At 40.7% G+C, this 25,173-nt stretch overlaps 1 protein-coding gene across 3 annotated transcripts in view; it reads left to right on the top strand.

Annotated features, from left to right (window-relative positions):
- PEX26 (peroxisomal biogenesis factor 26) overlaps nt 1-25,173 on the top strand; it is a 79,955-nt gene that overhangs the window by 23,721 nt on the left and 31,061 nt on the right. For all 3 annotated transcript variants that reach the window (XM_053718905.1, XM_053718904.1, XM_053718906.1), the window contains exons 4-5: nt 710-1,029; nt 1,253-1,399. In XM_053718905.1, coding sequence (XP_053574880.1) covers nt 710-1,029; nt 1,253-1,399 — 467 coding nt within the window. The remainder of the gene's footprint in view (nt 1-709; nt 1,030-1,252; nt 1,400-25,173) is intronic.

Below are 25,173 nucleotides of genomic sequence, written 5' to 3'. Positions count from 1 at the left end.
AGTATATAGATTATTTTATGTTATAGTATATAGATTATTTTTTGGTATAGTATATAGATTGGTTTTTGGTAAAGTATATAGATTATTTTTTGGTATAGTATATAGATTGTTTTTTTGGTAAAGTATATAGATTATTTTCTTTTGAAACAGAAGATGATAAAAAAATATTTAATAATTAAAGGGACAGTCAACACCAAAATTGTTATTGTTTAAAAAGATAGATAATGCCTTTACTACCCATTCTCCAGCTTTGCACAACCAACATTGTTATATTAATACACTTTATACCCTTTAAACCTCTAAATTTCTCCGTGTTTCTATGCCACTAAAGACAGCCTCTTATCACATGCTTTTTTATTTGCTTTTCACAACAGGGGAGTGCTATTTCATGTGAGCCATATAGATAACATTGTGCTAACGCCCGTGGGTTGTGGCATAAACTGCACTAATTGGCTAAAATGCAAGTTAATAGATAATAAATAAAAAGTCATGTGATCGGGGGCTGTCAGAAAAGGCTTAGATATAAGGTAATCACAGAGGTTAAAAGTATATTAACATAACCATGTTGGCTGTGCAGAACTGGGGAATGGGTAATAAAGGGAATATCTATCTTTTTAAACAATAACATTTTTTGCGTTGACTGTCCTGTTAAATATTATCTCAAACGGAAAAAAAACTAACAAAATGATTATTTTGTATATTTCTTCAGTCTCCTATTATACAGCAGAGTGAAGCAGCAACATGTAATGTTGGAATTGAGCACTGACTGGTTGAGAGAGCAATCGAATCAACAGCTTCCTGGTTATGCACGTGTGCTTGAGCTCCACCTTTTGCGAATACTCCTCCCATTAGGTCTTTTTTCAGAGGCAGAGGAGCTAGCACAAAACTCACAAGTCTTTACTGGCCAGCAAAAACACACAGTTCTTAAAGCTCTTAGTGAGAACAGGACCCAGTGGGAGCAGCTAAATAAACAGAATACAGAGACTCTCCCATCTGACCATACAGAGTTAAAGAGCAAGCTACACACAGGTAAATAATAAACTTTAAATGTGTTTGCAGTGATAGCATTCCTAAAATAAGTATACAGACTTTTGGTAGTAAAATAGGTAATCTAATATGAATACCCCAAACTATCCCTCAATGCATCTGCTGTCATAGGGCTGAAACACATTGCAAAGAAAATGCTGTGTTAGTCATTTGCAGCAGAAACAAGAGATCATTTTAGGTTGTTGACTGAAACTTTTTATTGCAGATGATACCAAAAAAAGGCTTCTCAAGGTTACTCGACTACTCTATGGAGTACTAAGTATTGTGTGGAGACAGATTCACAAGGTACCTCTCCGCCAGGTTGTGCTCGCCCTTCTCCTGATCACTCTTGTGCTATTTCGCTTGGACCCAGGTAATCTATTTTTCCTAATGGATTGTGGTCAATCTTATTTTCAGTTTATGTGAAGGATTGACAAATAAAGATTAATTCTATTCTCTGTAGTTGCAACATTAAAATATGGGGCCGATTTATTAAAGTGTGAGCGAATATGATCCGCTGTAGCAGATCATGTCCTCCACACATCGATAAATGACGACAGCATACGTCATTTATCATTGCACAAGCATTTCAGTAGAAATGCTTGTGCAATACCGCCCCATGCACATTCGCGGCCAATCTAGCAGGGGGTGTCAATTAGCCTGATTGTATGTATTTGGGCGGATTGTTGTCAGCGGAGTTAAGGAGCAGCGGTCTTAAGACCACTGCTTCTTTACTTCTGTTTCCGGGGAGCCTGAAGGCTTGTGCGGAAACGGGCATTGGGGCCAATACGGAGTTTGTTAAATCGGCCTCAAAGTCTCTAACAAATCAGTCATTCACTTTCTAAGGTTATGTGTATAAATTATATAAAATAGCATATTTTATTTTATGTTTAAATCTTTTTTATTGATATGAACAGAAATAAATTTGTTACACCAGTGGTCATACATCGTTTTTATATATCTAACAGGTGGGATAGGAAGTATAACTGAAGCAATAGTGCTAAATTTCTAGGTCTCCTGCCACCTACTAAAGTCTCTTAGAATCCATTGTTAATTTCTCAAAGCAGGATCTTAATATTCTATGCTAAGTTTCTCCCGTTTAGCAATCGGGGTAAGCCACAGCCACCAGACACAGAGTCCAAGTCCTTGATGGGGTGGTGTGAGTGGAGTGGAAAATGTCTCTGATCAAGTTTGTCTAAGTAGGTGGCATGGTTTCGCTATCCTCAATAACACAGTAAAAAACCAGAGCAATGGCATAAATCTTCAACCAAAAGGGGAAAAGAATAAAGAGGGAAAGAAGGAAAATAGAGTGAGAGTTTAGATAGAAGAGTGCCTACCAATTGCTAATCTGTAGGTTGCTAATAAAGCTTGTCGAACAATTAGATAGAGTGAAGAATAGTAAAATGAGATTAGGTATAGAAGGACGTCGAGGCCCCCCGCCCCCCCCGGTAACCAAACTGCTTAGCTCCTTATCTGAAAAGGTTCTTATTGGGCCCTATATGTCTGTGGTTGATTGAGTGTCCAGTAAAACCATATTCTCTCGAATTGTGGTTGTGTGTCCAGAATCTTAGAGGCGGATTCATACATGCGATAAGTCAGTGTTAGTCTATTAAACACTTCCTCCCATGGGGGGGCTTTAGTTTTCCAGTATTTTGCAATACTCATTCTGGTGACCGTGCATGCAATCTTGATGAATATATTTATGTGTTTATTAAATCTATGTATAGGTTCATTTAACAGGGCTTGAGAAGGAGTTAGTTGGATATGTTCCTCGAGGACCGCTCCCAGAAGAGAGGATAATTGAGCCCATATTGGCTGTATTATGGTGCAATCCCACCACATGTGGTGGTACGACCCTATTTCTCCACATCCCCTGTAGCAAAATTTATTGTTAGAGAGGGACATATGGTAGGTTTTGGTTGGGGTTAGGTACCATCTATACATAGTTTTGATCGTATTTTCTCTCAGGTCTGCACTCAAAAGACCTGTGCAGGCCGAGTGAAAAATTTCATCCCATCTCTTTTTATCTTTAACCATGTCAAGGTCTCTTTCCCAATGTAAAAGTATAGTGGGTTTAGTCATTTTGTTTAGTGATTGGATCTCTAAGTATATTCTAGATATCGCCTGTTTGGGTCTATGTGTGGTGTTCATCAGGATTTCTAAGGTTGAAAACGTACTATTATAAGAAGTTCTGACATATTTTTGAATTGCTGAATTGACTTGGAGATACTGGAACCACTGGAGCTTTATTGAACCCAGTTGAGTCTGTATTTGAGTGAATGTCTTAGACTTTCTCCCATCTAACCAGTCTGCCACCCTGTATAATCCTTTGTTAGCCCATTTATTGATTATAGTCTGCACCTCGCTGGAGAGGAGATATCTAATCGGATACATAAGTGTTTGAGTAGGTAATAACTTTTGTTGTTTAGTAAATAGTGACCATAAGTGTGTAGTGTTGTCAAAAATGTGTGATCTGTATTTGTCGGGTGTGTTTTTTGTAGGGTATCTGTTCCACAGAATGTCATCTACATGAATGGACCCCCTCAGGTCTGCCTCTATTTTGGTCCAAAGGACTTCCTCCCTTCTTCCTCCTATAAGTACAGTTTGTGCTAGTCTTGCTGCTCTATAATATTCTAATAGATTAGGTGCTCCTATCCCTCCTAAGACCTTATGTTTTGTGATAAGTGTGGAAGAGATTCTAGCCATTTTCTTACCTCTTATAAATGTTATTAGTTCTGCTTGGAGTGTTTTCAGATCCTTAATTGGAACCTCTATGGGGAGTGTTCGAAATAGATATAGTAGGCGGGGCAGGATAGTCATTTTTACTGCTGCAAGCCTGCCCATCCATGAGAAGGTGTGTGTTTTCCACTTATTGAGATTCTTCCTAATTTCCCTGAACATAGGTTCATAGTTGCGTTTGTGTAGCTGGCTAATTTGGGTAGTCAGGTAAATCCCTAGATATTTAAGGGAGTGTGTAGCCCACTTTAGGTCAAAATTGACTTCTATGAGCTTCTTAGTGTGTTGGGGCAGACCTAGTGATAGTGCTTCACATTTATCCAGATTAACCTTATAACCTGAAACCTGGGAGAATTGTTCTAGGATTTTATATAAGTTGGGTAGTGTTAGAAGGGGTTTAGTCAACGTCAGTAGGATATCATCTGCAAAGAGTGTTAATTTGTATTCCTGATCTTTAATCATAACTCCTGAGACATCTGGTGTCTTTCTTATTTTTGCTGCTAGGGGTTCTATGCAGAGTGCAAAGATAAGGGGAGAGAGTGGACACCCCTGTCTAGTACCATTTAATATGGGAAAGCATCTAGATTTATATCCCGACACGGAGACCTGAGCTGAAGGAGTCGAATATATCACATTCAATGCTTTAATGAAGGCCCCTCCAAATCCCATCTGGAGCATGACTGCTTTCATGTATCCCCAGTCTATTCTATCAAATGCCTTCTCTGCATCCAACGACAGGAGCAGAGAAGGCATTCCAGTTTTTCCAACATAATCTATTATATTTAGCATCCTTCGCACATTATCAGGTGCTTCTCTATCCTTAATGAAGCCTACCTGATCCAAATGGATCAATTTTGGAAGGATATGTTTTAGGCGATTGGCTAATACCTTAGTGAGGATCTTCAAGTCTTGATTAATGAGTGAGATAGGGCGGTAACTGGAGCAAAGCTTATGATTTTTACCAGGTTTAGGTATTACCACTATCCTAGCTTGTAACAGGTCGTTCGGGATTGTATGACCCTCGAGTATATAATTACAAAAATCAGTGAGGTGGGGTACCAATATGTCCTTAATATTTTTTATAATATTCGCTAGCGAAACCGTCCGGTCCCGCGGCTTTCCCTGACTTAAGGTCTTTTATGATACCTAGTATTTCCATTCTCGTAATTGGGGCATTTAAGCTATCGCTGTCATCCTTTGAAAGGGAGTTCAGCCCAGCTTCCTCTAGGAATAATGTAGTTTGGGACACTATCTCTTGTGTATGTGTTACTTTGTTTCCATCGTACAGTTTCCCATAATAGTCTGCAAAAGCGTCCACTATATGTTGCGGATGTGACACAAGAACACCACTTGGAAGTAGGATAGACCCTATAGTGGATGCTTTACATCTTTCTCTCAGTTTGTGTGCTAGGAACTTATCCGGCTTGTTCGCGTATATGTAGTATTGTGTGTTGAGTTTCTGGATTGCTCTAAGTGATTGATTGTTTAGGAGGTTAGCTAGGTATGATCTTTTAGTCTCTAAGGTGGATAGGATATCAGTTCTACTGGTTAATCTATGTTTGGCTTCAAGTTCTCGTATTTCTGCATGAAGGTTTGATATCATGGATTTATGTTGTCTATTCCGTTGCGATTTCTCCCGTATAAGTAGCCCCCTAATGTATGTCTTATGTGCTGCCCAAGGAGAGATTGGGTTGAGTGTGGAGCCCCTATTAATGTCCCAGAATTCAGTAAGTAGTTTGCTAAGTCTATCTTTGACTAGGGGGTCTTTCAAGTAAGTGGGGTCATAGGTCCAAGTCCTAGATCTAAGTGTGTCCACAACCCCCTCTAGGTGAAGTATAAGAACAGAGTGATCGGACCATACACATGGGTGAATTGTCGAGCTTCTAAAAAGAGGTAATAGTATCTGACTTGTGTATATGTAGTCGAGTCTCGTATAGTGTTTATGAGCTGAGGAGTAGAAGGTTGTATCCGTAGTTTGACCGTATAGTGAGTGCCAGGAATCGACCAATGCATGTGGGGCTAGATGTTCTTGGATAGAATTTACTATTCTGTTGTGTCTAAGTTTTTTGGGAGTTAATTTGATATTACTATCCGTATGTTTAACCATAGTAATGTTAAAGTCCCCCGCTAATATAATTTTATGTTGAGACCAGTTAGTAATTAAATCTGAAATTTTACTGAAAAAAGTATGTTGGTTATCATTAGGGGCATAAACATTACATAGGACAACAGTCGAGTAGACGGCCCTTAACAATAAGATATCTCCCCTCCTTGTCTGCTATGGTAGACTCGTGTTCAAAGGGTAAACTGGAGTGGATCAGTATTGATACACCTCTCTTCTTGGTGGTAGTGGAAGCATGGTAGTGTTGTGTGAATTGTTTAGCCCAATATTTGGGGATTATATCTTGAGTGAAATGGGTTTCCTGGAGAAATATGATGTTGGCCCCTAAATGTTGATATTGAGACATGGCTGTACGTCTTTTGACGTTAGTGTTTAATCCTCTCACATTGTGAGAGATAAGGTGTATCTGAGGGGTCATAGAGTCATTATGGTGGGTGATCTTAGTAAAAGTAAATCTGGTGTGGAGTGTATTGGTACATACGGTCTGGGAGAAGTCAGAAGGTCAGTCGGCTGATAGAAGTAACAGTAAATTAGTCTGAGGGGGGGAGCAGCCCCGGCGTCCCTGAAGAGAGAGAAAGATAAGATTAAAGAGGAAAAATAACAAGAAAAATGACAAAATACATGATAACATAACTTGAGTCCCTTAAGTGGGACAACATATAGCATATGCGTTAACGTTACCTTATAAAGGTGAATGCTGCCTATACATTAATATAGCTAAAACTAGTTAGTCAGCAACATATGAACTGATCGTAATATAGTAAACATGGCTATAAATATGACGCTTCCATATTGTCAGCGTCTGAACATTTAACTGAAATGTAAAGCAATATTAGTACCCCCTATAGGGGAGTGTGAGGTGACACATCCTTCAAAAGGTGTCATGTTAATAAGGATACTGGTGTCTCAGCAAAACACGTTAAAGCCCAGAGTAGGGGACTCTAGGTCGTGTAGGATGTCCTGGTAGGGAAGAAAAAGGCTGGAGACATGTAGAGTTGTCCTATTTCTTGGATCCTTTGTGATTCACTTTTGTCCATCTGAGCTGACTGGGGGGAACAGATGATTTCTGTGGTTGGTCCTCGGTGGGTAAATGTGGAGTATCTAGTCCCAAGAGTTTACAAATTGGTCCTATTTCATCCTGGTCACGGAGTGTGTAAGATTTGTTGTCTTTGAGGATATATAGGGCAAAAGGGAAACCCCATTTGTATTTGATTTGGTGTTTTCGTAGGAGGGTAGTCAAAGGGCGTAGAGAACTCCTTCTTTGAAGTGTTCGGAGGCTAAGGTCTTGGAAAAATTGTATTATAGTTCCTTGATATTTGTATGTTGGCTTGGTCCTGGAAGCTTGAAGTATTCTTTCTCTATCTTGAAAAAATGATAACTTGATGATAACATCTCTAGGTGGGGCATCCTCCTTAGGTTTTGGTCGTAGCGCTCTGTGTGCTCTTTCAATTTCATAATCTGATTCTTCTGAGTCTCCTGTGATGTTGCGAAAAAGTTGTTGCAGGTATGTCTGAAGATCTGGATTTGGCAATACTCTCTGGGACTCCCTTCAGTCTGATATTGTTTCTGCGGGATCTGTTTTCCAGATCGTCTACTTTATCCTGCAATTCTGTGATAGATTGTTGTTGAAGTTGAATGGTATGGGAGGATGCTGCTAGTTCATCTGAGACTGTGTCTCTGTGTTCTTCGAGTATTTCAAGTCTGCCACCTAGTTCAGTAATGTCAGACCGTATGTCTTTGAGACTTGCCGTAACTGCAGAATGCATAGAGTCAATTTTTTCCCAAATAGCATATTTTATGTTCTATTTATTTCAGGTTTAATGATCTTTTTTTGTTAGACATTTACTTGTATACATAATGGTGTAAAGGCAAGAGCCTGGTTTAAAAAATCAAATATTCCAGAAATGAAAGAAGTGTAATTTCAATGCACTTTTTTTACAGTATATTGATGCCTCTATTTTCATGTATAACTAGAGAAGGGTAAAGGAGATTGGGGGAACGAAATAGGAGAGTCCATTTTACAGTTGATGAAGAAGCTACTTTCAACTATATATTTATATATAGAAGATAATTGCCATAGAAGATAAGAAACACCCTTTTTTTAATCTAATCTGCATGTGGACCACTTTGGGTCCTAATCCTAAACTGCTGCTGATCCAATCAACAACTCTGATGTGCAACTAGCATTGCTGATTGGATCAGCAGCGGTTTCCAGCTTGGGACCAGCAGTGCTCCATGGGTACCGTTAAAAACACAATAGTGTAGGGTCTAAAGTCGTAAAATTACATGCTCTAGCAAATAACTGGCATGTCATTTTCTTTCCTAAGATATGGAGAGTCCACAATGTCATTCAATTATTAGTGGGATTGTCACTCCTGGCCAGCAGGAGGAGGCAAAGAGCACCACAGCAAAGCTGTTAAGTGTCACTCCCCCACCCATAATCAATGGAGGAGCTGAAGTTTGGTGTCTTAAGAAATTAATTCCTTGTTCGGGTACTTTTCCCTTCAAGCAAGGATTTTTGTTTAGCTGAGTCCACGTCAATCTCTTTAGTAGAGTAGTGGTGGCTTTTAAGCAGTTAGGAAGTTGTGAGGTAGTCCTTGCTTTGTTTCCTAACACATTGCTGCCCATGGTTCAGAAAGCCAGAGTTGGTTACTCTTTTCCTTCTTTTTCTAAGGAGTATGTGTGTCCTTTCACGCCTTGTGAGCTGTCTTCTTGCTGGACAGCTAGACTGCTTGCTTTTGTCTTCTTGGTCTTGGAGACTTTCACTTCAGAAGAATATGTCATATGCAGTAGATGGGGGCATTTTTAAAATCCTTTATACAGGATTTTCTTTGGCAGTGGGCAGGCACATTATGTATGTTGAGACTAGGGGGTAATCTTCCCTTTATTTGGACATTTTTCCTTTTTGGGCTAACTTTTGAAAACTTTTGAAATACTTTATTAGTATGTGTGTGGCTTATGTTTTATACAGGGATTTATGTATAAACTTAAAATTTGGCAGTTGGTTTTCTTTGCTTGCTTAGCTAGAACAGGCTAACTGACAAACTGCTTGAGTTTGAAACCAGCTGCAGCGTAGGTTCTTCTCTCTGCCGGTCATGTGACTTCTCTCTGCTGTCAGAATATTCACGGAGCGGAGCTGTGTCATTGAATTTCCGTCTCTTCAGTGTCGATCTACTATACGATCGTTTTAGAGACTTGTTAGGAATTATTGTTAGCATGATTAGCGCCATCTTGTTCTTGGGTGCCATTTTGTCTTTGGCATCCATCTTGTCTAAATATCGTATTGGCCCGAGTATAGGCCGCACCTGATTATAAGCCGCACCCTTAAAGTTTGGTGCCATTTTAAGAAAATGAACATTTTATAGAAAATATACACATAAAGTGCTATGCCAAACATTTAACTTATTTTCTAATGTATTTACTTAGGTTTTCACTTTGTCTGGTATATTGCTTTGCTGACTAACATTTGACAAACACCCTTGTAGCACAACATTTTAAGAGAAAACAATGTTTTGTATTGCAATGACAACAAGTGTTCTGGTTTCTGTACAAAAAATACCACCACCTTTATAGTTTATAACAAAATACCCTACCTGACCCCACAGCACCTCCACACTGCTTCCTCTCCTGTCCCTGCAAAACCAGAGAGAGACCAGAATCTGTAATACGGGAAATTCCTGAACTTACCACAGCGTGAACCTCTTTACTTCCGGGCACAGGATTTCCGTGCAAAGGACTACAATACCCAGAGGGCTTGACCAGGCTCCACTGTCAGCTTAAGCCATCTTCAAGTCTGTCCGCCCACTGCCCAGCCCTAGATGCCCACAGCAGCCCCCATTGTCATGATCCTCACTGCTGCTGTCTATTCTTCTACTGTCTGCTCCGCTCCAGCCTTCAACTGCCCCCATAGCACACACAGTTACACTGCGGCAAAAACTGCTGTATAGCTTCCGATTATAGGCTGCGTCTGAATATAGGCCGCACCCCTAATTTAAAGATTTGCATTAGGGTAAAAAAGTGCGGCCTATACTCAGGCCAATACGGTAATATTTATTATAGCAATAATTCTGTAGTGGGAAATACATATTTGTTGTTGGTTTCTGCAGAGCTAGGTGACCTTGCAGATGTTCCTGGCACAACGCCTGGAAGGTACTATCTCTCTAAGATGTTGAAATAACCTTGCTTTGCTACGAGATGCACTCCTTATTATGATTATAGAAATATTGTTTCTAGCTAGTATTTCTCTTGTTAAGTGTATCCAGTCCACGGATCATCCATTACTTATGGAATATATTCTCCTTCCCAACAGGAAGCTGCAAGAGTCCACCCACAGCAAAGCTGCTATATAGCTCCTCCCCTAACTGCCATATTCAGTCATTCTCTTGCAAGCCTCAACATAGATAGGAGGTTGTGAGAGTCTGTGGTGCTTTCTACTTAGTTTATTCTTCAATCAAAAGTTTGTTATTTTTAAATGGCACCGGAGTGTGCTGTTTATCTCAGGCAGTATTTGGAAGAAGAATCTGCCTGCGTTTTTCTATGATCTTAGCAGACGTAACTAAGATCCATTTGCTGTTCTCACACATTCTGAGGAGTGAGGTACTTCAGAGGGGGAATGGCGTGCAGGTTTTCCTGCAGATAAGGTATGTGCAGTAAAATATTTTTCTAGGAATGGAATTGACTAAGAAAATACTGCTGATACCGAAGTAATGTAAGTAAAGCCTTAAATGCAGCGATAGCGACTGGTATCAGGCTTATTAATAGAGATACATACTCTTGTAAAAATGTGTTTTAAAACGTTTGCTGGCATGTTTAATCGTTTTTTAACATATGTTTGGTGATAAAACTTATTGGGGCCTAAGTTTTTTCCACATGGCTGGCTTAAATTTTGCATAGTTTCCTGAGGCTTTCCACTGTTATAGTATAAAAGTTACAGTTGGTGCAGTTAAAATTACAAACAGTGACATTCAGCTTCCCTCAGCAGTCCCCTGCATGCTATAGGACATCTCTGAAGGGCTCAAAAGGGCTTCAAAAGTAGGAGCTGTTATGACTGTTTAAAACATATTTTTCGTTTTGTTAATCTGTTTTTTGTATTAAGGGGTTAATCATCCATTTGCAAGTGGGTGCAATGCTCTGCTAACTTGTTACATACACTGTAAAAATTTTGTTAGTTTAACTGCCTTTTTTCACTGTTATTTCAAATTTTGGCAAAATTTGTTTCTCTTAAAGGCACAGTAACGTTTTATATATTTGCTTGTTAACTTGATTTAAAGTGTTTTCCAAGCTTACTAGTCTCATTATTAGTCTGTTCTAACATGTCTGACATAGAGGAAGCTCTGTGTTCATTATGTTTTAAAGCCATGGTGGAACCCCATCTTAGAATGTGTACCAGATGTACTGATTTCATGTTAAACAATAAAGATCATTTTTTGTCTTTAAAAACATTATCACCAGAGGATTCTGTCGTGGGGGTAGTTATGCCGACTAACTCTCCCCACGTGTCAGACCTTTTGACTCCCGCTTTAGGGACTCACGCTCAAATGGCGCCAAGTACATCAAGGGCACCCATAGCGTTTCTTTACCAGGGGATTCTGTCGAGGGGAAAGTTATGCCGACTAACTCTCCCCACGTGTCAGACCCTTCGACTCCCGCTTCAGGGACTCACGCTCAAATGGCGCCAAGTACATCAACACCATAGCGTTTATTTTACAAGACATGGCAAAGGTGGTGAATAATATTCTGGCAGCAGTATTAGTCAGACTACCTGAAATTAAAGGAAAGCAGTTAGCTCTGGGGGTAGATACAGAGCATACAGACGCTTTAAGAACCATGTATGATACTACCTCACAATATGCTTAGTCTGTGGGTGATTTTTTTTTTTTGACTCAGGGAAGATGATTTAACCTGATTCTGATATTTCTACATTTAAAATTTATGCTTGAGAACCTCCACTTGTTGCTCAGGGAGGCTTTGGCTGCTCTGAATGAATGTGTACAATCGCAGGGCCAGAGAAATTGTGTAGACTGGATAAATAATATGCAGTGCCGGTGGGTACTGATGTTTTTCCAATACCTAAAGAGGTTTACTAAAATTTTTTTTAATAAGGAATGGGATAGACCAGGTGTGCCGTTCTCTTCCCCTCCTATTTTTTAGAAGAATGTTTTCTAATAGTTACCACCACACGGGACTTCTGGCAGACAGTTCCTAAGGTGGAGAGAAGAGTTTCTACTCTAGCTAAGCGTACCACTACCTCTGACGAGGACAGTTGTGCTTTTTAGATCCAATGGATAAAAAATGTTTATTCAACAGGGTTTTATCCTGCAGCCCCTTGCATACATTGCTTCTGTCACTGCTGCTGCGGCGTTCTGGGTTGAGTCTCTTGATGAGGCTTTACAGTTAAGCGACTCCATTGGATGAATATATTTGACAAGCTTATGCTAGCCAATTCCTTTGTTTTCTGATGCCTTGTTCATTTGACTAGACTAACGGCTAAGAATTCTGTTTTTTTACTATACTGGCACGCAGAGCGCTATGGCTTATATCATGGTCAGCTGTCGTGACTTTAATAAATAAGCTACTTAACTTCCCTTCAAGGGGCAGACCCTATTCGGGCCTGGTTTGAAGGAGATTATTGTTTATATCACTGGAGGAAAAGGTCATGCCCTTCCTCAGGATAGGTCTAAATCAAGGGCAAAAAAAAAAAAAAAAAAAAAAAAAAAGTCTAATTTTCGTACCTTTTAAAAACTTCAGGGCAGGTGTGGCATCCTCTTCCTCTAAGGCAAAACAAGAGGGAATTTTTGCTCAGTCCAAGGCGGTCTGGAGACAATCGGACCTGGAACAAAGATAAGCAGGCCAAGGAGCCTGCTGCTGCCTCTAAGGCAGCATGAAGGAACGGACCCCTATCCGGTAACGGATCCTATAGGGGGCAGACTTTCATTCTTTGCCCAGGCGTGGGCAAGAGATGCCCAGGATCCCTAGGCATTGGAATTTATATCCCAGAGATATCTTGTGGATTTCAAAGATTCCCCCCCAAAAAAAGGGGAGATTTCGCCTTTCACAATTATCTGCAAACCAGATAAAGAAGGAGGCATTCTTACATTGTGTACGAGATCCATCCAGTTCCAAGAGAGGAACAGGGACAGAGTTTTTACTCAAATCTGTTTGTGGTTCCCAAGGAGAGGGAACCTTCAGACCTATTTTGGATCTAAAGATCTTAAACAAATTCCTCAGAATTCCGTCATTTAAGATGGAAACTATTCGTACCATCTTAACTATGATCCAGGAGAGTCAATAGAGGACTACAATGGATTTGAAGGATGCTTATCCTCACATTGTGATGCATAAAGATCACCATCGTTTTTCAGGTTTGCCTTTCTAGTCAGGCATTACCAGTTTGTAGCTCTTTCCTTTGGGATATCTACAGCCCCAAGAATCTTTATGGAGGTTCTGGGGTCGCTTTGGCGGTCCTTAGACCGCGGGGCATAGAAGTGGCCCCTTATTTAGACGACATCCTGATACAGGCGTCAAACATCCAAATTGCCCAGTCTCATACGGACGTAGTACTGGCATTTCTGAGATCACATGGGTGGAAAGTGAACAAGGAAAGAGTTCTCTATCCCCAATCTCAAGGGTTTCCCTCCTAGGGACTCGATAGATTCTGTAGAAATGAAAATTTACCTGACGGAGTCCAGGTTGTCAAAGTTTCTAAATTTCTGCCGTGGTTTTTTTTTTTCATCCCATCCGCGCCCTTCGGTGGCTCAGTACATGAATGAAATCGGCTTAATGGTAGCGGCAAGGGACATAGTACCGTTTGCACGTCTACATTTCAGACCGCTGCAACTATGCATGCTCAGTCAGAGGAACGGGGATTACACAGATTTGTCCCCCTGTTAAACCTGGACCAAGAGACCAGAGATTCTCTTCTCTGGTGACTATGTCGGGTCCATCTGTCCAAGGGTATGACCTTCCGCAGGTCAGATGGGACAATTGTTACAATAGATGCCAGCCTTTTAGGTTGGGATGCAGTCTGGAACTCCCTGAAGGCTCAGGGATAGTGGACTTAGGAGGAGACCCTCCTTCTAATAAATATTCTGGAACTGGGAGTGCTATTCCATGCTCTTCAGACTTGGCCTCAGTTAGCAACTCTGAGGTACATCATACTCAGTCGGACAATATACACGACTGTGGCTTACATCAGCCATCAAGGGGGAACAGAAGTTCCCTAGCGATGTTAGAAGTCTTACAATAATTCACTGGACAGAGACTCACTCTTGTCTATCAGCTATCCATATCCCAGGTGTTGAGAACTGGGAGGTGGATTTTCTAAGTCGTCAGACTTTTCTTCCGGGGGAGTGGGATTTCCTCCGGAGTTCAAGACCAAGCAGGAGAGGGCTTTGGTGTTTTTGACAGCGCCTGCGTAGCCACGCAGGACCTGGTATGCAGATCTGGTGGACATGTCATCCTTTCCATCACGGTCTCTGCTTCAGAGACAGGTCCCTCTACCTCAGGGTCCTTTCAACCATCTAAATAGAATCAATCTGAGATGGACTGCCTGGAGACTGAACGCTTGATGTTATCAAAGCATGGCTTCTCCGAGTCAGTCATTGATACCTTAATACAGACATGAAAGCCTGTCTCTAGGAAAATTGAACATAGATATGGTGTAAAAATCTGATTGTTATGAATCCAAGGGTTACTCATGGAGTAAAGTCTGGATTCCCAGGATATTATCTTTTCTCCAAGATGTTTTTGAGAAAAGGGTTGTCAGCTAATTCCTTAAAAGGGGACAGATTTTTACTCTGTCTATTTTTTTTTTTTTGTATTTTTTTTTGCACAAGCGTCTGGCAGGTATTCTAGACGTTCAGGCATTTGGTCAGGCTTTGGTTAGATCCAAGCCTGTGTTTAAAACTGTTGCTCCGCCATGGAGCTTAAACCTGATTCTTAAGGTTCTTCAAGAAGTTCCGTTTGAACCTTTTTTGTTCCATAGATATCAATCTTTATCTTGGAAAGTTCCTTTTGGGTAGCTAATTCCTCGACTCGTAGAGTCTCCAAGTTATCTGTGTTACAATGTGATTCTCCTTATCTGGTCCTTCGTACGGATAAGGTAGTCCTGCGTACCAACCTGGGTTTTTTCCTAAGGTGGTATCTAACAAGTACATCACTCAAGAGATAGTTGTTCCATGCTTGTATCCTAATCCTTCCTCAAAGAAGGAACGTCTATTACACAATATTGGACGTGGTTTGTGCTTTAAAGTTTTACTTACAAGCTACTACAGTTTTCATCAAACGTTCACCTTGTTTGTTGTCTATTCTGGACAGAGGAGAGGTCAAAAGACTTCAGCAGCCTCTCTGTCTTTTTGGTTAAAAAGCATAATTCATTTAGCTTATGAGACTGCTGGACAGCAGCCTCCTGAAGGGATTACAGCTCATTCTACTAGAGCTGTGGTTTTCACTTGGGCCTTTTTTAAATGTGGCTTCTGTTGAACAGATTTACAAGACGGAGTCTTGGTCTGCGCTTCATACTTTTCAAATTTAACAAATTTGATACCTTGCTTCTTCGGAGGCTATTTTTGGGAGAAAGGGTTTTTTACAGGCAGTGGTAACTTCCGTTTAAGTACCTGCCTTGTCCCTCCCATCATCCGTGCACTTTAGCTTTGGTATTGGTATTCCATAAGTAATGGATGATCCGTGGACTGGATACACTTAACAAGAGAAAACATAATTTATGCTTACCTGATAAATTTATTTCTCTTGTAGTGTATCCAGTCCACGGCCCGCCCTGTCACTTTAAGGCAGGTCATTTTTTCATTTGAACTACAGTCACCACTGCACCCTATGGTTTTTCCTTTCTCTGCATGTTTTCGGTCGAATGACTGAATATGGCAGTTAGGGGAGGAGCTATATAGCAGCTTTGCTGTGGGTGGACTCTTGCAGCTTCCTGTTGGGAAGGAGAATATATTCCATAAGTAATGGATGATCCGTGGACTGGATACACTACAAGAGAAATAAATTTATCAGGTAAGCATAAATTATGTTTTTTCCTGACAAACACTGTGTAAAATGACGCGGTCATAACGTGTCATCACGTTATCCCTGTATGCTGTAATTGTTGCCTATAAGACATGTTGTGTGTCTTTCAATAAAAGGAGAATAGTTTTAGACTCATTGCTGCGTGGTCTGAATTACTGTTCTCTGGACGTCCTTATCAAATAATATATTCATTTCCAGTTGGTACGGTGTGCCCAAGGCCCAGTCCTGACTGACACTCCCCCCCCTGAAAACAACACCTAACAAGACTTCTGGCAGCCAAATTGTGGTATTAAAAATTCTTAAAGTGACAGTGTTTTTAAAAAATTTCTACAATTTGGGGAATTTTTTATTTAGTATTATGGGCATGGACCAAGACTCTGTGTTTTTTTACAAATGCTTGTTATGCCTAGAGGCACAAATTGTTTTTCCTATGCAATTCTGTGCTGCATGCTTAGCTAGAACACGTCAATTTAAAGATAAATTGTTGCCCTCTGAGCACAATGTCTCAGGATGATGCTGTTCAGGCAATGCAACAGCATTCTCTTCAAACGTCCCAAGCCTCTATGGTGTCACATACAGTGCCCTTCAGTTCCTCTCAGCCTCCTGGAGGAGTTTATTTGCCTGCAGATTTTGCTGCACAGGTATCTTCTGCGGTATCTGCAGCATTATCTGCTTTTCCTTTGCTGGGAAAACGCAAGAGGAAAATTAGACATTCAGATAGTAAGGTTTCTGTTCCACTTACTGCTATGCAGGTTGCCCTCCCTCATAAGTCTGATGAGGTGGATATGCCAGTAGCCTCTGAGGGTGAAATCTCAGATTCGGACAGTATTATTCCTTCATTTAATACTCAAGAAGTAAACTTCAGATTTAAGCTTGAACACCTTCGTGTACTGTTAAAGGAGGTATTGACTACTTTGGACGACTCTGATACTTCTGTCGTGGTCAACCCTAAGAAGTTTAGTAAACTTAATAAATACTGTGATGTTCCTTCCTCTGTGGAAGTTTTTCCTGTCCCAGACCGTGTGGCGGAGAAATTTTCACAGGAATGAGAGAAGCCAGGGATTCCTTTCTTCCCGTCTCCCGTATTTTAAAAAGATGTTTCCTGTTGCTGACTCCATTAAAGATTCCTAGCTAAAAGAACCACGATCCCTATAGAGGATAGCTGCTCCTTTTAAGGATCCCATGGACAAAAAGCTGGAAGCTTATTTGAAGATGATGTATGTTCATCAAGGTCTTTAATGGCAACCTTCAGTTTGTATTGCCACAGTAGCAAGTGCGGCATCTTCTTTGTGCAACGCCTTGTCTGAATCAATTTTAGTACATACTCCGTTGGAGGAGATACAAGATAAAATTAAGGCTCTTAAACTAGCCAATTTCTTTATTTCTGATGCTAACCTGCAAGTTATTAGACTGGGAGCCAAGATGTCTGGCTTCACAGTCCTAGCCCGCGGGGCATTGTGGCTAAAATCTTGGTCTGCTGATGTTACTTCTAGGTCCAAGCTTTTGGTGCTTCCTTACAAGGGGAAGACCTTGTTCGGACCTGGTCTGGCAGAAATAATTTCTGATATTACGGGTGTAAAAGGGTCTTTTCTACCGCAAGACAAGAAGAACAGACTCAAAGGAGTGAAAGTAATTTTCGTTCCTTTCGTAACTTCAAAGGTCAAAAGTCTTCCTCTCCCTCTTCCAAGCAGGAGCAGTCCAAGTCTTCTTGGTAGCCCAATCAGTCTTGGAATAAGGGGAAGCAATCAAAGAAACCCTCAGCTGAGTCTAAGTCATCATGAAGGGTCCACCCCCAGGCCAGGATTGGATCAAGTGGGGGGCAGACTTTCCCTGTTTTGTCAAGCGTGGAGATGAGATATCCCAGATCCTTGGGCTGTGGACATAGTATCTCAGGGTTACAAAATAGAATTCAAAACTTTCCCTCCCAGGGGCAGATTCCACCTCTCAAGATTATCTGCAGACCAGGTAAAAAGAGAGGCATTCTTGAGCTGTGTTCAGGACCTTTCCTCCCTAGGAGTGATTGTTCCAGTTCTAGTAAGGGTACAGGGTACAGGGTCTAGGATCTTATTCAAATCTGTTTGTGGTGCCCAAAAAGACGGAACTTTTCGACCCATTTTAGACATAAAGTGCCTGAACAAGTTTCTCAGGGTACCGTCCTTCAAAATGGAAACCATTCGTTCCATTCTTCCTTTGGTCCAAGAGGGTCAATTCTTGACGACCATAGACCTTAAGGAAGCGTAATAGACCTGAAGGACATGTATCTTCATGTTCCCATCCACAGGGATCATCACAAATTCCTGAGATTCGCCTTTCTAGATAAACACTTTCAGTTTGTGGCTCTTCCATTTCGCCTTGCCACGGCTCCCAGAATTTTCTCAAAGGTTCTTGGTGTCTTTTCTATGTTCCCACGGTTGGAAAGTGAAACTGGAAAAGAGTTCCCTTGTTCCAGCTTCAAGGGTGGTTTTCTTAGGGACCATAATAGATTCCCTATCTATGAAAAAATTTCTGATGGAGGTCAGAAAATCCAAAATTCTCTCCTCTTGCCTCTCTCTGTTCAGCTATCAGCAACTTAATGTATGGAGGTAATTGGTCTGATGGTCACTTCCATGGACATCATTCCCTTTGCTCGATTCCATTTGAGAACTCTGCAATTATGCATGCTCAGACAATGGAACGGAGACCATTCGGATCTGTCTCAGATGATAGATCTAGACCAGTCGACAAGAGACTCTCTCCAGTGGTGGCTTTCTCAGGACCATCTGTCTCAGGGCACATGCTTTCGTAGACCTTCCTGGGTGATTGTGACCATGGATGCCAGCCTGCTAAGCTGGGGAGCAGTCTGGGACTCGTTAAAGATGCAGGTACTATGGACTCGGGAGGAGTCTGCTCTCCCCATAAACATCTTGGAGTTGAGAGCAATTTACAATGCTCTGATTGCTTGGCCTCAATTGTCCTTAGCCCGGTTTGTCAGGTTTCGGTCGAACAACATCACCTAAGTGGCTGACATCAACCACCAGGGAGGAACTCTGAGTTCCTTGGCCATGAAGGAGGTGGCACAGATTATTCAGTGGGCAGAAGCTCACAATTGTTGTCTATCTGCCATCCACATTCCTGGAGTGGACAACTGGGAAGCGGATTTCCTGAGCAGACAGATATTTCATCCCTGGGAGTGGGCTCTCCATTTGGAGGTGTTCTCCAGGTTAACCCTCAAATGGAGGGTGCAGGAGTTGGATCTGATGGTGCATCGGCAGAACGCCAAGCTTCCAAGGTACAGTTCAAGGTCAAGAGATTATCAGGCCGTTCTGATAGATGCTCTGGCAGTTTTTTGGGATTTCGGTCTAGCATACCTGTTTCCTCCGTTTGCGCTCCTTCCACGAGTTATAGCTCGTATCGAACAAAAGAGAGCATTGGTAATTCTAATAGCTCCTGCATGGTCTCGCAGGATCTGGTATACAGACCTAGTGAAGATGTCTTCTCGGCCGCTTTTGAGGTTGCCTCTGTGGAAGGACCTTCTAACCAGGGTCCATTCCTCCATCCAAATCTCGTTTCTCTGAAGCTGCCTTCTTGGAGATTGAACGCTTAGTCCTGTCTAAGGGTGGATTTTCTGAGTCGATCATTGAGATCATGATCCAGGCTCGCAAGCCTGTTACTTGAAAAATTTACCATACGGTATGGTGTAAATACGTTTATTGGTGTGAATCTAATGGCTACTCTTGGAGTTCTCTGAAAGGTCAGATTTCTGCAGTATCTATTTTGTTACATAAGTGTCTGGCAGATGTGCCAAATGTTCAATCTTTTTGTCAGGCCCTGGTCAGAATCAGGCCTGTGTTTAAACCTGCTGCTCCTCCTTGGAGCCTTAATCTTGTTCTTAAGGTTTTGCAGCAGGCTCCGTTTGAGATAAAGCATTCCATAGATATTAAGTTGCTATCTTGGAAGGTTTTGTTTCTTATTGCTATCTCTTCTGCTCAGAGAGTTTCGGAACTCTCGGCTTTGCAGTGTGATTCGCCTTACCTTATCTTACATGCGGATAAAGCGGTTCTTCGTACTAAATTGGGGTTTCTACCTAAAGTGATTTTGGATAGAAATATTAATCAGGAAATTGTTGTTCCTTCTCTCTGTCCCAATCCTTCTTCTCATAAAGAACGCCTGTTCACAACTTGGATGTTTTGCGTGCTCTAAAATTCTACAGTCTTCTGCCCTGTTTGTTTGTTTGTTTGTTTCTCAGGAAAGTGTAAGGGTCAGAAAGCTACTTCTCTTTCCCTCTGGTTGAGAAGTATGATTTGTTTTGCTTATGAGACTGATGGACAGCAGCCTCATGAGAGAATTACAGCTCATCCCACTAGGACTGTCTCCTCTTCTTGGGCTTTCAAAGATGAAGCTTCTGTGGAACAGCTTTGCAAGGCTGCAACTTGGTCCTCTCTGCATACTTTTTCCAAATTTTCCAAATTTGATACTTTTTGCCTCGGCTGAGGCCTCTTGGGAGAAAGGTTCTTCAAGCGGTGGTAAAACTTCTGTTTAGGTCAACCTGTCTTGTTCTCCCTTCCTGTTCATTCTGTGTCCTCTAGCTCGGGTATTGGTTCCCACTAGTAATTGAATGACGTTGTGGACTCTCCATATCTTAGGAAAGAAAACAAAATTTATGCTTACCTGATAAATTTCTTTCCGGATATGGAGAGTCCATGACCCCACCCTTTATTAAAGGGACAATCTAGTCAAAATTAAACTTTCATGATTCATATAGGGCATGTCATTTTAAACAATTTTCCAATTTACTTTTGTCATCAAATTGGCTTTGTTCCCTTGGTGGTATTTTTGAAAAGCTAAGCCTAGGTAGGCTCAAACTGATTTCTAAACCGTTGAAAACCGCCTCTTGGCTCAGAGCATTTTGAACGTTTTTCACAGTTAGACAGTTCTAGTTCATGTGTGTCATATAGATAACATTGTGCTCACTCCCGTGGAGTAATTTAGGAGTCTGCACTGATTAGCTAAACTGTGTGTCTGTCAAAAGCACTGAGCTAAGGGGGCAGTCTGCAGAGGTTTAGATACAAGGTAATCACAGAGATAAAACATATATTAATATAACTGTGCTGGTTATGCAAAACTGGGGAATGGGTAATAAAGGGATTATCTATCTTTTTTAAACAACAAAAATTCTGGTGTTGACTGTCCCTTTAAGACAGTTATTTTTTACTAAACCTCAGGCACCTCTACACCTTTGTGTTATTCTTTTTCCTTTTCCCTTCGGTTGAATGACTGGGGATTATGAGTAGGGGAGTGACAGTTAACAGCTTTGCTGTGGTGCTTTTTACCTCCTGCTGGCCAGGAGTGATATTACCACTAGTAATTGAATGACGTTGTGGACTCTCCATATCCGGAAAGAAAGAAATTTATCAGGTAAGCATAAATTTTGTTTTTTGACTGTTGCGGCCCTAAGAGAAGTAAAATGTATAATAAAATTAAATTTGAAAGTAGGTTAAAATAGCTTGCTCTATACCAGAGATTTCCAAACTTTTCATGTTGGTGACACACTTTTTAGACCTACATCATTTCGTGACACAGTAATTCAGTTGTACTATCAAACAGGAGGTAAAACTAACTTGTTTTAAGAGCTACGAACACATACATAAATTATATAATAACAAAATTAATTTACAAGTAACAGTATGTGCCAGAATAAAAAAAAAGTTTAATAACACCAATAGCTACTTACTATTTTAATGAGGTGTATGAGGTTGATGGGATGAACACAGTTTCTGAATATTAGATAAAGACACTCGCATTTCATCATCAAGCAGCTGTCCCACTCACTCACAGGCTGTTTGAGGAGACTACACGTGCAGTCACAAGCTGTTTGAATAGACTACACATGCAGTCACAAGCCATTTGAGGAGACTACACATGCAGTCACAAGCCATTTGAGGAGACTACACATGCAGTCACAGGCTGTTTGAGGAGACTACACATGCAGTCACAAGCCACTTGAGGAGACTACACATGCAGTCACAGGCTGTTTGAGGAGACTACACATGCAGTCACAAGCTGTTTGAGGAGACTACACATGCAGTCACAGGCTGTTTGAGAAGACTACACATGCAGTCACAGGCTGTTTGAGAAGACTACACATGCAGTCACAGGCTGTTTGAGGAGACTACACATGCAGTCACAGGCTGTTTGAGGAGACTACACATGCAGTCACAGGCTGTTTGAGGAGACTACACATGCAGTCACAAGCCGTTTGCGGAGACTACACATGCAGTCACAGGCGGTTTGAGGAGACTACACATGCAGTCACAAGCCGTTTGAGGAGACTACACATGCAGTCACAGGCTGTTTGAGGAGACTACACATGCAGTCACAAGCCGTTTGAGGAGACTACACATGCAGTCACAGGCTGTTTGAGGAGACTACACATGCAGTCACAGGCTGTTTGAGGAGACTACACATGCAGTCACAGGCTGTTTGAGGAGACTACACATGCAGTCACAGGCTGTTTGAGGAGACTACACATGCAGTCACAAGCTGTTTGAGGAGACTACACATGCAGTCACAGGCTGTTTGAGGAGACTACACATGCAGTCACAGGCTGTTTGAGGAGACTACACATGCAGTCACAGGCTGTTTGAGGAGACTACACATGCAGTCACAGGCTGTTTGAGGAGACTACACATGCAGTCACAGGCCGTTTGAGGAGACTACACGTGCAGTCACAAGCCGTTTGAGGAGACTACATGTGCAGTCAGGAGCCAATGTGCCATCAAAGCCGCCAATGGGAATAGTTTCAGTTCCCGCTGAGCTGGGCCAATAGGTTAAGATGATCTGTGACCCACTAGGTAGCAATCATGTGTCAACCATGTGATATGTGTAGCAGGCAGGCAAAAAGTCAGAAACCAAAAAAATAAAAAAAATAAAAAATTAAATAAAAAAATATTTGTTCTGAAGCAGGGACACACCTACACACTGCTGCCGACACACTAATGTGTCACGACACACAGTTTGGAAAGCACTGCTCTATACAATCCATTTAAGTTTTTTTTTTGTTTTTTTTTAAACTATACTTTCCCTTTAATACAAAACAAACTATAGGAAATTGCTGTAAAACAATCTTTAGCAACTGAGCAAAGAAGCAAAGTATGCAATGAGTGAACAAGTGTAAATCTGTATATAAATTAAAGGGACATAATACTCATATGCTAAATCACTTGAAAGTGATGCAGCATAACTGTAAAAAGCTGACAAGAAAATATCACCTAAACATTCCTATGTAAAAAAGGAAGATATTTTACCTCAAAATGTATTCAGCTTACAAAAACAAGTGCTCTGTTAACAGTTAAACTTCAGCTGCAAGTAAAAAAAACAATAGCCAATCAAGAGCGCTGAGTTCATGCTATGCTTAGCTGTGATCTCATAAGATTTTACTGATATCTCACGAGATTTCATAGTAAATTTCCTTAAACGGAACAGGGAAATAACATGACTGTGCCTGCACATGCCAGATGAACGCCCCCCTTGCAAGTCCTGGGACTAGCATCCTGATTGGCTGCTTAAAGTCCCTTTACAATGGGGTGTGAATACTTAGGAAAATTTAAGGTAAATGTCTTCCTTTTTTACATAGAGATGCTCAGGTGATATTTTCTAGTCAGCTTTTTTACAACTATGCTGCATCACTTTCAAGTGTTTCAACATTTGGGTATCATGTCTCTTTAATATGTTTTCAAACAGCACAAAAAACAGCATGCAAGCTAAAGAAAATATTACAAAAGGCAAACTGAGTAGCAACAAATAACCATATTGCTGTTGACAAATAATGAAAGTATGAATGGTGTGCGTGCAAATAAGAAAGCAGTGGAGGACGAGCCCATTCATTTGTCTAGGCGGTTATGAACAAAGACAAGATTCTTTTTGCTAAAACAAGTCATTACACTGGTAACTACATGTGATGAGTAAGGCAAAACAAATTGTGTGATGTTTTGTAATGCTTAATGCTTTCAGTGCCATTGTTAACCCTTTCGTGACAGGGTTAAAGTGTCTACATCGGAACACCTGTTCCGATGTAGACAAATTGAAACTACGCGATCGTGCATACGATCGCGAGATTTCAATTATTGGATCGCATCTGGGGGGCGTCCCTACAACCCTAGGAACGCCCTCCAGACCGCGATCAAGTCCTTGAAGCACAGAAGGCTTCAGGACAGCCGTTTGATATGACGTTCTATTCCGTCATAACGGCTTTAAAGCCCAGTGTAAATATGACGGAATAGAACGGCATAACGGCGTTAAAAGGTTAACATCACATATATTGTGAAACATCTGTTGAACTGTACAGAAGAGTAATAGGGTAACTAGATGGAATACAGTACAGTATTTATCTCTGTTGTCGTGTGCCTCTTTAGCCTCATATATATATATATATATATAATATTGTAGTGTTAGTTTTATTTAGGAAAATGTGTATGTAAAATTATTAATATTACACGTGTTCAATCACATGAAAATATTAATATCACTAGTGTAACAATGTTAGTTATACTGAACACATAATATAATAAATTAAAGGGACAGTAAAGTTAAAATTAAATGGATTGGATAGAGCATGACATTTGAAACAACTTTCTAGTTTACTTTAATTTTGCTTAGTGTTCTTGCTATCCTTTGTTAAAGAGTAATCCTAGCTGAGCTCAGGAGCTTGCACATGTCTTTAGCCATCTGGAAGCTCTGTTTGCACTTATGCATAACATTGCTAAATACTGTTGCAAAGTGCAAACAATGGTGCTATAGAATGCACACTCCTAAGCTCATATCAGCGTTTTAGGTTTGCTCTTCGACAAAGGATGCCAAGAGAACAAAGCAAATTAGATAATATCAGTAAATTGGAAAGTTGTGTAAAATTGCATGCTCTGTCTGAATCATGAATGTTTAATTTTTGACTTTACTGTCCCTTTATGATTTTGTATTGCATAAAACTAGGCAATATAAACCATGAAAAGACTCCTGAAATAGTAATGAGCTATATTCAGGAAAGCTTGTTTGTGAAACTAATGTCACATGGAAAAAAGAAAGAAAGAAAACTTGCCACAATATCACACACATAAATATTTGTTACCGCCCCTTTTTACAGCTGCAAGTTGCATTGACACCTCTTATTCTATCCAGTAAAACTACACAAATAAAATAGAGATGCAACTATTTTACAGTTCTAAATGTTTACATAACCCATTTAACAATTGTGAAGTGTTGAAGTTGGAATTATTGTTTTTCCATGATGC

Source organism: Bombina bombina, chromosome 6 (genome assembly GCF_027579735.1).
Source record: "Bombina bombina isolate aBomBom1 chromosome 6, aBomBom1.pri, whole genome shotgun sequence".
In the NCBI taxonomy this organism is placed as follows: domain Eukaryota; kingdom Metazoa; phylum Chordata; class Amphibia; order Anura; family Bombinatoridae; genus Bombina; species Bombina bombina.
The sequence above is the reverse complement of the archived record's forward strand: the minus strand, read 5'-3'. Positions and strand labels throughout refer to the sequence as shown.